Genomic DNA, 12,876 nt, shown 5'->3' on the forward strand with positions numbered 1-12,876 from the left:
GCAGCGCTCGCCAGGCGAGGAAGCGGCTGCGCGGCCGTCGCGCTCCCAGGCATTTAAAACGCTCGGCGGCCGAGCATCGCCGGGGAAGGGCAGAGAAGGGGAGGACCAGCGGCTCGGGCACTGCGCGACACAGAGATGCTCCAGCCCCGGGCAGCACGGGCAGGGCAGCCCTGCCCGAACGGCCGCCGACGGAGCGGTGCTCGCCCCGGCCCCGGCAGCTGCCGTTGCCCTGCCCTCCCCTGCTCCGCGGAAGGGCGGGCAAAGGGGCTGTGCCGAAGCCCCCAGAAGGGCGAGGGGAGGGCGAGGGCCTGCCCTCTGCCCAGACAAGGCAGCGCTGCCTCCAGCTGACTGGAGATTAATTGAGGACTGCCATTAAAATGTCACCGAGAAAATTATTAAGTTAAGGTAAACCACTTCCACGCGTCAAAAGCAAAGGCAATCAGTCCCAGGCATGTCCCCCTAGGAAATTATGTGGAGTAATTAATCAAAAAGCTAATGAGAAATGTGTTTTCTTTCCCAGCCTAACACCACATCATATTCTTATTAGCCAAGGTTATTACAATAGTAATCATGCATGCTCCGAGTTCAAATTGGGTTTTTTTGCTCCACTGCCACCAATTTAGAAAGCCATTAATGGAAAAGATAAACCCCGATACACAAACCAGCCCTTTGTGTTTATTCGCCTGGCGTGCGACGATCGCCGCACGAGACCCGCACCCCACCAACATATGTTCGCCGTCACCCGATTACGGGCCACCCCTGCCCGCTGCTCGGCCGGCACCGCCGCGGTGGGCACCGCCGGCCCCGGCAGACCCGCAGCAACGCTCCTCCGGCGGCACAAACCGGGGAGCTGCTGGGGCGAGGCTGCCGGCCGCCCCGGTCGCCCCCGCTCTGCTCTTCCAGCCCTTTCCCGGGACGGAAATAAACGCTCAAACTTCAGCGGATTTCCTCGCTGCGCACGGAGACGGGGAACGGCGCGGTTCGCGCGCGCCGGGTCCTGGCGGCGGCTCGGCAGAGCCGCTGGGCGCTCGCCACTTCAGCAAATCTGCCCTGTTTATTTGGATGCCTGGAAGTGGGAACGGAGCTGTTCCGTAAATCTGGCTGTAAGTGGGTAATTTGCTCGGTAGGACGGGTCCCCCCCCACCTCAGAGAGCAGCCATCTGCCAATCTTTCCAGCCCTAAAGTGCACAGTCAGCAGCCCGGCAAAGGGAAAACATCTCTGCTTGATATTCAGCATTAAATAATTCAGCCCCCTACAGAGAGACCAGGGAGAAGAATGAGTCTGACAAAAAATATAAAGATTTTCTATGCCACGTTAAAAATGCATTGACCTGATTAGCTCGCTGGAGGGATGCTGAGCCACAGTGGAGCAGAGCGGGGAAACTCGGTCTCGCGGTGACAGCAGAGCAGAGAGGACCTCAGTGGGGAAATAAAGCACTTCAGCGCGCAGGAGCACCTTCTCTTCTTTTCTTGCGTTTTCTTGCAAAATCTGTTTTTCTTGCTCTCGGACAACGCGGTGCGTTGGAGGTCTTGCTGCAAAGGGGCGTTCCCTTGTCCAGGAGACATCTCGCACCTCGCCTTGGCAGCTCCGCTCCCTCGGGGCTTCGTGTGCGAGAGCCGCCGGGCCGAAGCCCCGCTCCTGCCCACCCGGGGGACCACGCTGCCGACGGCGGCAGACGCCCTGCCCCGAGCAGCCCAGCTCCGAGCCTCCCCGCGCAGCTTGCCCCTCTGCCTGCCCGCGACGCCGCTTAGGAAGCCGGCGTGATCTCTCCAGGATGTTTGGCAGCTCCGGCTTTGATGTGCGGATTAATGAGAACTGACACCACTGGAGCAAAGCCTTCAGAAGCCCAAAGGCAGGGCCTGGGGCAAGACTGGAGGGGATGACACTCTGCACACTCCCTTTGATTGCTCCACGCTCAGCTTCGCCTCCCGGCAGCGGGGCGAGGCGGCGGCGTGGGGCCGGGAGCCACGGCTTTGTGGGGCGGCGGCAGAGAAAGGCAGGTTGCCCAGGGCTGGCTGGCTTCAGCGGGCGCCGCGGCCTTGCTGAGAGCCCCGTGTCGTGCTGGGCACCATCACCGGGGCCGGCTTTGCGAAGGCGCCCCGGCACACCAGCCCACGCAAACACCAACATCCTAGCAAGAGGCAGGACTTGGGGTGCCGCAGGAGCCACCCCGTGCTGCTTCCACGCTTGCGGCTGGCTCCCTCCTCCTTGCTGCCCGACCGCAGCACTGGTGAAGGTCGCGGACGCTCACCTGCGGCGCTGGAGCAGCACCGGCTGAGAAAGGAACGCAGCGTCCCTGCCCGGGACGGGGCTCTCCTCCTCTAGGCTTGAGACCTCGCGGCACTTGAGCAGGGCTGGAGTTGGCCAACGACCCAGCACAGCGCGCTCGCTCGCTCTGCACAGCGCTGGCCCGGCTCTGCTCGCAGGGCAGCCGGGGCTGCGGCGCACTTGAGCGCACCTGGAGAGAAAACAACAACAACATCGCCACCAAAACGCCCCAAAGAGGAGCTGACGCAATATAATAAACTCCCTCCTGATCTGCTACCTGAATAACCTCCAGGCATAACGCTCCCTGGCATCTCAACAGGCACGCAAGGAGCACAGCCAGGGGCAAGAGCTCCGCTCTGTTTAAGCTGAGCAGGACGAGGAAGGTTGCAGCGTGAGCAGCAGCCAAGAGCCTCTACTCCCCCCCTGCAGTGGGGGTCCCTTTGGCCAGCATCTGCTCCCCGATCCCTCTGCAGCCCCCGGTCGATGTCCTCATCTGAAAGGGGTCCCTCGGGGCCGTGGCAGGGACCGCAGCGGGGCGGGAGGCCCTGCGCCCACCATCCAAAGCGCTGGCACCACCGAAGTGGCGGGTGGGCAAAGCCCTGGCTGCCCGCAGCACTCGGCAGCCAGGACCCCTCTCTGCATTAGTCCCGTTAAGAAGAAATCTATTAGCTGGTAATTACGCGCAGGCTAGAACACTACGATTTTATTATGGCTATAAAGCGCTCCACAATTATAATCTGTAAGTTCTGCTGTAGGGTGTTTACTGTTAGAGCAACACCGGATTTACAGCGCTGCACCAGCCCGGCCCCGGGGCCGGAGGTGCCGAGCAGGCAGAGGGTCCCGCCCACGCGCTGCTCTCGGCCACCGCTGCCGGTAGCCCCCAGAGCAGCCGAAGCCGCCAGGGACGTGGCCGCGGGCTTCGCACCGCCCTGGGATTACAGCCCGGGAGCCGAGGCGGGGGTCCTGAAGCGGGCGGATGCACGCACACACGCACGCACAAGCGTGCACGCAGCGGGGAGGGGGTAAAGCAGCCCCTGGCAGGAGCTGGACCAGCTCTCGCTCCCCGAGGGCGAGACTCGAAGGTCAGCCTTGCTCCTCGCAGCCCTGCAATCCCCGGCCCCAACGCCTCGGCCCCACCGCCGAGGGGACCAGGCTCCGGGCGGCCGTGGAGGACAAGTCCTCGCCGCTGTCCTCACCTCCTCCGCTTGAACGGGAGCCCAGGCTGGAGGGCTGGGGCGGCGGGCTGGCTTGGCTGAGGAAGTTACAATTTCTGAAGTTCCTCCAAAATGAATATGGATGCACATCTGCCTCCACTTAGGTGTAACAAATTGTTAGAGATTGTGTTAAATTATCCCAAAACCGTGTCCACCGCTGACATCCCAACTACCCTGGGCACGGACCGGTTGTGGCCCGGAGCTGCCAGGGGATCGTTCATCGCCTGGAAGAAAGAAACGCTGCCGACTCTTACTTTTTCACCAGTATTATGCAGTTAAAGTCCTCCACAGCCTCCTTCTCCTGGAGATGACAAGCGGCCATTCTCCAGGAGCCAGGGGCCACCAGGCGGCCCCCGAGACCCCCCTCTGTGCACGGGGACACGGCGCTGTCCCCCGGGGTGGCAGCAGGGCTGGGAGGACCGCGGGGAAACCGAGGCACGGGAAACTTCCCACGCCCCACGTGCGCAGCGGAGCGGCGCCCGAACCACGAGCCCGATTATTCGGTGCCTTGCTCTAACCGCCAGACAACACATCTAAAACGTGTTTATTTCCATCCAGGCTGCTTTTTAATTTGATTATTTATCTCCCGTTTAGCCTTTGACAGATCAAAGGCTCGGCGGAGGGGAAGCGGAGCTGGGCTGTGCATGAAAATGAGCCTTGATACATAATTAATTAACATAAAACAGTTTCATTAGGAGATGGTGTTACACGGCTGTTTGTCTTAAAAATTTAACCTGTGTAAAGAGCACGAGGGAAGACACATCTCCCCGCCCGGGCGGCTGGGGAACCCCGACCCCGGCACGGCCGCGCCAGCCCTGGTCCCGCTGGTGGCCGTCCCAGCCCGGCGCCGGGTCCCGCATCCTCCCTGGGGAGCAGGGCCACGGGCCAGAGCGCGGCCCCCTCGTCCTTAATTGCACGCAATGTCTCCTACCCTTGATTATTAATCTGTTTTTAATTCTATTAAGAGATGGCCAGGAGAAAGAGTATCAATTTTAGATTAACAAGGTTATTAGCACTTAATTATGTGAGGTGTCTTTGTAATTGAAAAGGAAAAAGAGGAAGCGCCATAAATATCCCCAGCCCCTGAGCTCCTGGGGGTTTGCGGGTGGCTCTTTATTCACGAGGCTGTGGAACCATAAATATTAAATATCTTGTGCAAAAAATTACAAGGCAGAGAGAGGATGCCCTCTGGATATTCCGGCGCCGAATGTTCTTGCATTTACAAATATTCATTAACTGGGATCTGCAAAGTTATTTCCACCAAGACTCGGCGAATGAGCAAGAGAGAGAGAGAGGTTATTTAAAAAAATAGAGTCTAGAGTAAATATTATTAGTAATTTTTAGCTCTGCGTGTCCCTAATTATTCCATAATTAGGAAAAGTGCACATATGCATATACAATCACTAACCTGTCAGTCGCGGGGATTTTCGCTCCCAGCCCCGCTGCGGGACGGAGCCGCCGGGAAAGCGCTTTTCCCCCAAACCGAAAAACGGGGCCGCCTGCGCCCCGGGGGCCCCGGCTGTGGCACCGTCCCCCGCGCTCCCCCCTGAAAGCCCAGGACCATTTACGCAGCCATGGGGCTCTGCCGAGCACCTGCTACTTGGAGCCGCTGCCGGTGGGAGAAAAACTAAAGTGACAAATCTCGGGCTCTTTTTAATTAAAAAAATAATAGGAGATCTCAGCAAGAAACTGGTACAATAACACGTCACTTGCCAGAACCCGCTTTGCTGGAGCTATTAAAAAAAAAAAAACAAACAACCAACCAAGGGCCAGGTAGTCGGGAAAGCCACGTTCATCCTCACCGGGACGGATGTGGCAGGCCAGACACAGGGCGGCCGCGGCGCAGGCAGAATCCGGCAGCCCTTCGCCATCCGCCTCCGAGGGCGGCCGCTCCGGCCAGCCCCGCGAGCGCCCACCGCCACGGGCAAACCCTCCCACCGGCGGGCAGGGGTCGGGGGGGGCGGGTGGCGTCACACACCGGGAATTAAGCTCTTAATCTTAACTAAACACATTACCCATGAGCTCATCAACAAAAATCTAATTATTATGTGTGAGGCCAAGCTTAATTGCTTGTCCTTGACATGAATAATGCACCACGTAAGCCTATTAGCCAGTGTAAGCCTATTATTATTATTATCGTGCTCACTGTCAAAAGTATAAAAGTAAAACAGTCAAACGGGGGAAAAAATAATGTTGTGCAATTAGCAGCAAAATGCCAGACAAATAAGCTCATTAATTGTTCGAGGGAGCAAGCTCCGCCAGTCCTTAGCAAGCGCCCATTTGGGGGCTGGTCAGGGGTGAAGCCCACCCCTGCCTGCCGGGACGCCGGTGCCGGCGTGGCCGGCTGTGCCGGGCGCCAGGAGGGACGGGCAGACGGCGGCAGGAGCACGTGGCGGCCTCGCAGCGTCCCCGGCTCGCGGCCGCCCCAGCGGCGCGGTTCCTCCGGAAGGGACGAAACCGGCTCCAAAAGCAGCTTCTCTGCAAAGGAACGGAGTTTAAAGCCGGGAGCCGGACGCAAAGTTCAAGCCCGGTGCCGGCAGCCAGAGCGCCCGGGCGGCACCCCGCTCCCGTCGCCTGAAACCAGGCACGGGCCCGCGCTGACCCTCGACCTCCCCCCAAACGCCGCTCGGCTCCTTCGCATTGTTTGCTAATTACATCCCGGTAATGAGAAAATCAGGATGCAGGAGCTGGCTGAGCAACGCTGCCTCCTCCCGCGCACGCACTCCTCCCGGACTTATCACTAGTCACAGGATGTTTACAATAATTTTTAATTTGCGCAATTATTAATCATTTTTCTATCTGCCTAATTTGCATAATAATTACTCTGCTCCGTGTTTGCCATGACTGTGAATGACAGTGTTTTAAATTAAATTAAGATTTTAATATTCATTTTTTTGGGTTAAAGCTAATCAAAGTTGCCGCTCGATGCCAAGACCGGGGCTGCTGCCCTTCCAGAAACACTAATAAAGAGATCCGCTTCCCGGTGTCACTCGCTTTATCTCCATCACCCCTCTCATCCCAGAGGATCCCGCAGCATCTTCCAATTGCTCTGCTGCCAGAACCGTTCAGACGCGGGCACATCTGGGACAGGAGAGCCGCAGCGACGCGGGATGCAGACCAAGGGCGCCGGGACGAACCAGCCTCCCCGCTTCCCAGCCAGCGCACGCGCGCGGGGACGGGATCGGGGAGGGAGGTGTGCGGGGGACAGGCGCTGGCTCAGACCTCGGGCTGCGCTCGACCTCCTCCGTGGCCCAGGGGACAGGGAGCACAGCCCTGAGCCGCCCTGCGCCGGCACCCCTGCCACGCGTGCCCAGGCCTGGCAGAGCAGGGCAGGGGCACCCCTCCGTCCCCGGGCACAGCACGGCCTCCCGGCACCGGTACGGCAGCACCCTCCGCCAGCTACCGCGGCCGGGCACGGGGAGACAGCACCCATCCTCACCTCCCTCTCGCTCTCTCCCACGACGCGTGGGCCTTCAGCGAGCTGCAGGCAGCTTCAGCCCTCTCACTGCCCAACTCAAACGTGCTTCCCACGCTGCGCTGCCAGCCACGTCCCATTTTCTGCTCCTTCGCATCCCACGCCGCCTTGGCGGAGCAGTAGCCCCCGAGTCACGCTTGAAGCAAACATCCCGCAAGCCAGGTCCCGGCCTCTTTCACAAGAGATGCAAGCGGCCCTGCTCTGTATTTACAAACGGGGCGCGTTGGCTGCTCCTTTATAGCCACTCTGCGAGCTACCAGGAAAAGCCTTCGCGCTTCTTTACCGTCCCACCTTAACGTTCCTTTAGAGCCACTTCTTAGTGTCCTCTCTTCCTCCAAACCGAGCCGCCGCCGCTGCCAGAGTGCCTGCTCCAGGGCAGGACCGGGCTCTCTGCCTCGCAGGCAGCTGGCACTTAAACTGCTCACCAGGAGCAGGGGCCCTGCGGGCACCGAAGTGCCTGCGCTCCCTCAAACGGCTCGGTTTGCAGGCCAAGCTGGACAGCCTGCACCCCCCGCAGCACGTACCTACCCCAGCGAGACCCTGGTTTCTCCAGCACCCACAGCCAGAGCTCCGCGGGGAGCTGCAGCAGCACCACAAGCGTGGCGGCACCGGCAGGCTCTCGGCAAGGCACCAACACATCTGCGGGTCCTTCTCAGGCTAACGCTGCTGCCGGCGTCTCGGCAGACAGGCTTGACCCATCAGCACAGGGAGAGGCAGCTCTCCTGTCCCCCCCGAAGCTTAACTGCCATTTTACATCCCACCTCTTATTAGTCCAACTGCATGCAGATCAGCCATCCCAGTGTTTGCTGATTTGCACCAAGGCAACCACATAGAAGGATGCGTATTAAAACATTATAATTGCATCATCCAAGCTCTCCCATACTCTCTCTGTTCTTTTGCACAGATATGTTTTACCAAGAAAATATCTGGTAATAAACTAATAACAGACGTATTGCATAAATTCGGTATTGTAACGAACACTGATACGAGGTCCTTCTGGTAGTACTAAACATATGTACCTCTTTCTAAAATCTTAGAACTCCAGCCGTCAAAATAAGCTGCAAGGGCAGAAGCTTACGCTGTTTTCAGGTACTAAAACACTTTTGTGCTTAGTACCAGCACTAAAATGGCTTTGCCTTCCTAAGTAGCAGCTTATATCCCCAACTATCACTCAAGATAGCCAGCTGCCATCTTCTGCTGCTCTGTAAGAGAAGTGCACTCTCACTCAAGCAGGGTGGACAGGAAGGTACAAGCATCTAACTAGGGCAACAACTCTCCACAGTAAGGTGAATTCAATAATTCCACTTTTTTTTTTTTTTTTTTACATCTCCAGAAGCACTCGGATAAGTGAGAGCAAAAATGAGTATGTGTCAAATGTAACTCCACTCTTCAAGGCTGCAGCTGCCTCAAGTTACAGGGAAAAAAAAAAAAAATAGGACCTTGGTGATGGAAGGGGAGAATACAACTGGAAAATGCGCACGACTGAAGAGCAGGCTTTCAATATGCTGCGGTGAGCAGCTCTGAACTCTCTCTGCTGCCTCACACTATTGCCTCACACTCCCAAACCATTTTCCTGCCTGATGGGCTGCAACAGGGCCCACGTGAGCAAAGCCTTCCCGACACCGCCTTTGTGCCCACCAAAGAAATGAGACCTGCTCAGGGTGGTTTCCTTCAGCTTGGCTATTAAAGTAAAAAACCACAGCTCGCTCCCACAAGATCTACAAACGGTGCCTGGCTCTCCGTTCCTCTCCCGGCCTCGCTCACTGGCTGCGAGCAGCAATCCACGGTTTATGCACTTGCAAGCAGCGACAGAAGAGCGTCTGTCCCCAAAGCACGCGGTGAAGCTTAACCGACTACCCCATGAACGCGGGCGGGACTGTCAGCACGGCTAGGGTCCAGTAAGTTCCCACCTGTAGCCCAGATAGTTACCAACAGACTTCGCAAAGGACGTTAGCAAAGCACGATTTGTTTGGCAGAGGTAACCGCAGACGGCGATGGCCGCGGCAGACGGTATATGCAATCCTTTTACCGGCAGGCTGACAATTATTTACCCTCCTTGTCCCTGCCTTGGAAAAAAAAACCACCACCACGCAAAATCAAGTAAAAAAAGAAAGCTGTTATTTACAAGTGTACACACAGGTTCCAGGACTGCTAGAAACGTAACACAGTGAATAAAAAAAACAGGGAAGGAAGTCCCAAGACTCTCCCACTCCAGAGAAGACTTTGTCGTTACACTTCTCGCCCACAGCCCTCCTAGTGCTTGAGAATCACTGCAAAGAGCAATTCTGACGACTGGCCCCTGACCGCTACTGAAGACAAGGCGTCTCCATGGAAACTGCTGGCTGCATTTAATACATGCTCCCTGGGACGCCAGCGAGAACAACTGTATTTATTTCCACAAGCGCTTTCTCGCGAGCAGGGATTAAGGGAAGCTCTGCCTGGCTCCAGCTCCAAGCCCCACGAACCTGCTCACAAGCGAGGGGTTACGCTTCGCGCGGAAGCGAGCCCCCAGGCAGCAGCGCTCGGGAAGTGCCAAGCTATCAGCACCGCTGTCTGGAGAGAAGTCGGGGGGACCAATCCGCCGCCGTTAGCTACTCCGAAATAACGGTCAGGGGAAGCAATTTAAACACCCTCCGTATGTTTATTTCCACAAGAAATTGACCCCCAAAGAGTTGCGGGGGCTCCTGACGATTTTGCTGTCCAATGCAGCATTGCAGGTTGGTCTCTCAACCTCTCGTAGGAGAGAGCCAGAGCGATACGCAGCAAGCAGCTTCCTGCTCAGACAGGGCTAGGAGAAGCTGAGCTTTACTAACGTCACTGCCCATCAGTGGCTCCGTGAACTAGAGGGCACAATAACTACGCAAACTGAACAGGAGCCCTTTGGGTGCACTGGCAGGGACACAGGGGGGATCTGACATCAGCCCACAGGCAAATCGGCTCACAGTACTAAGTGGTTGTAGGGTATAGTCGCTTTCTGGAAGAACCCGAACACGAGAGAAATGGGAACCGAGTTCTGGAACAGACCGGCCTACTGGATGAGGTTAACTCTCCAGTGGCCAAGTGTCCAGCGTACTTTTACCATGAAGAAAAACCTGAGATTTAGGACACCTGAAGACTTGTGAACCGCCCTCAGAGGACAAAGCATTTGGCATAAAACAATTAAGCATATAGTTCCTATGGTTTGTTAGAGGACAAACAAACAGACCAGAAGCCAACGTCTGCAGCACCTTATGGGGGAGCGCCAGGCAGCTGAGGTACTCCTGCAGGCAGTGGCCAGCGCACCGCTCCTCCCCGCTCAGCCGCTGCGCTGCTCCAAGTAGCACCGCTGCAGTTCTCGGCGCTCGTCCTCTCTGGCCGACAGGAAAACCCTCTTTCAGCAGCCCCCCTCTAAATTCAGCCTTGCCTCTCAGAAGACGGTCCACTGGGATGCTGAACGTCGAGGACAGGGCTTGGTCCAGGCAGAGCGAGCCATTCCTCACCGCACCGGCAGTAGGTGAACCTCTGTAGCATCAATTCAGGAGCGCTGCTTTGCCTGGGTCTTCATCTTGCCTACATGTCCTCAACGCTCCACTTGTACGCGAGCTCCTGAACTGCCTTCTTGTTGGCTATCCTGGCAAAGCGCTGCTGCTCGAATCCGTTGGACCTACAAAGCAATACCGAGAAGAGCACGGGCTGCTGCGCAGAAGCTTTTCTGAAGCAACGAAACTTTTTAGAGACAGTATGAGTTTTCCACTACTTTGACCCTGGCTCAGTTTCCACCTCGCTCTGTGGTTAACAGCAGCTAGCGTCTCCGAAGCGAGTTCCGTCGCCTACCCCCTGAGGGCGAGGGGGTCTCTCCCTGCCTGCTGCCAGGTGGCACCAGCCTTACTCCCTTCCGTCCCGGACAAGCGCGTATTCATCGCCCACGCATAACTTAACGCATTCAACCTTCCTGTTGCTAACAATCTCATTCATCTGACAACGGGAATCTTTACGCTGGGAACCCTTTGAAGCAAAAGCTCACTTATTTTTACTGTTATTCTACCACATCACTGTATCAGGAACACATACCTGTCCACACCATCCCAGCGATGCCCGGGCCATATATTAAACCTGTTGAGTGGAGGCGCTGGTCCATTGTACCGAGGTTTTTCTAGAAACAGAAAGAGCAATACAGCCTTTTACTACTACAGCGCAATCACGCGGTCGCATCGCCATCACCCTCAGAGGTATACACAGGCATAGTGCACAGGCTGCTTAACGGCCCGCTAGAGCTGGCAGAGGAAACTTCCAAGCTACGCTGAATCAAACTGGGGTCTGTTGATTTTTAAGTCACCAGATCCTGCTCTCTAAGCTAACAAATAATAGTAACCGTTCCTGGTAACAAGCCAATAATCGCAAATACGGCTCCCACGCTGACTCCAGAGGAGCAGTCCTATAGGAGTGAGCTGCTCTGGCAGTCTTAGGCTATTTATTTAACAGCAGCTGCATTTCTACGCTGCTGGGGCCTTAAACCATAGAGTGGTGTAACTCAACATCCAAACCTTTCTTTTCTTTGTTCTCTTTGGCCTTCCTTTTTTTGATGAAGTCAGCCATGGGGTCTCCTTCTCTCTCTTGTTCTCTCAGCATTCGATCCAGGTCCTGGTCATCAATATAACGGGCCAACGGCTTCTGCATCTCTTTTATTGCATCTTCCACGTTCTGCTGCTGTTGCCTCCCCTGCACCAGCCTGAAAGCAAACACAAAGTTTCACTCCAAAACCAAGCAAACGTTTACTGTGACTCGCTCAATTTGCAGGATTGATCACAGCCCTGAACTGCCACTGTGCGCGCAGCATTCCCAATGCGCGTCCAGCAACGGAGGGAATAATTGAGGGGGTCTCTAAGACACGTGGAACAGGGGCTCTCCTGGTCCCAGGCTCAAACTCAGAACGAAGTGACGTGCCACCACCAACACCACCACTGGGAGCGGTATCAAAACGGGGCCAAAAAGCAGGGAGTGGAAAGTCCTAAGCTGTAACGCGAGGCCAAAGACCGTGCTAGGGAGCTCTGGAGAACCTTACCCTTTACCCCATTTGGCGTATTGCTCGTCTCTCTCGGACTTCGCTTCAGCTTTCTGCCTCTGCTCCAGCCGCTCCTGCGCGAGGTCCCTCTTGCGGCCGGACTTGTCTCGGAAGACGGTCTCAGAGTGTCGGGATTCCTCTGGATGGGGCAGATGCCTCAAGTCACGCGTTTTGGAACATTTCGCCGTCTCCAGACGATTCAATAACTAACTGGGACTCATTTCAACATTTTTTCCCTTTACTTGTTCTAGCCTCCAGCAGAGCTTATCATCCCAAACCAGGCAGGATAACAGCTCTGGCTTTTAGCAGCTGTCCCACGCAGCCACGCTCGCACCCTGAGCTCTTTGAGTATCAGTCTGCTTCTTCAGACTTGCAGATGGGGCAGACAGAGAAAAAGCCTCTCACCCTCCCTGTGATTTCACTGGCATCGCTTTGAGACCACTATTTACAAATCCTTATTTCAGAGGCTCAGTGACCCTCCCCAAGGAGTCCATCAGCATGCCTAGATGCTGCTCCACAGGGATGCTCTCCGTCAGCACCCTAACACCAGGGCCTGATACAGCCCCACGAAACAGCTGAAAGCAGAGAAAGCGAAAGCGAGCTGGTGCTCGTGCAGTGTTTTTGCACCCCTACCTTCCAACTGCTTGTTATTTCTCTCATGCCTCCTGAGCTCCTGCTGTTCCCTCCGCAGCACATCAGCTGACACCAAGCCAGCTTTGACCCCAGATAACATCACGTTTGCCTGCAAATCAAACAAGAATCACATTTACTGCTAGCTGAGAGCTGTCCAGCGATCCAGAGGCGTGACGAGGGGAGGGCCCGAAATCAAGGGAGACGTGTCAGCAGACAGCCATGTTACAAAGCCACTTGGCCACGA

The 12,876-nt window shown here is 56.3% G+C and overlaps 1 protein-coding gene across 2 annotated transcripts in view; it reads right to left on the reverse strand.

Annotated features, from left to right (window-relative positions):
• The window catches only part of BUD13 (BUD13 spliceosome associated protein), a 134,741-nt gene that overhangs the window by 115,721 nt on the left and 6,144 nt on the right, over positions 1-12,876 (reverse strand). The window contains exons 7-11 of one of the 2 annotated variants that reach the window (XR_012778427.1): positions 12,633-12,741; positions 12,000-12,138; positions 11,482-11,666; positions 11,009-11,090; positions 10,362-10,601 (exon numbers count right to left, since the gene is read on the reverse strand). Coding sequence is in view for 1 of the 2 variants with exons in the window: in XM_075521344.1 (XP_075377459.1) it covers positions 10,508-10,601; positions 11,009-11,090; positions 11,482-11,666; positions 12,000-12,138; positions 12,633-12,741 (609 nt within the window). In the remaining variant the exon portion in view is untranslated. Of the gene's footprint in view, positions 1-9,054; positions 10,602-11,008; positions 11,091-11,481; positions 11,667-11,999; positions 12,139-12,632; positions 12,742-12,876 lie in introns of those variants that run through there. The other variant, XM_075521344.1, reaches the window with a different exon arrangement.

Source organism: Mycteria americana, chromosome 19, assembly GCF_035582795.1.
Source record: "Mycteria americana isolate JAX WOST 10 ecotype Jacksonville Zoo and Gardens chromosome 19, USCA_MyAme_1.0, whole genome shotgun sequence".
Lineage (NCBI taxonomy): Eukaryota > Metazoa > Chordata > Aves > Ciconiiformes > Ciconiidae > Mycteria > Mycteria americana.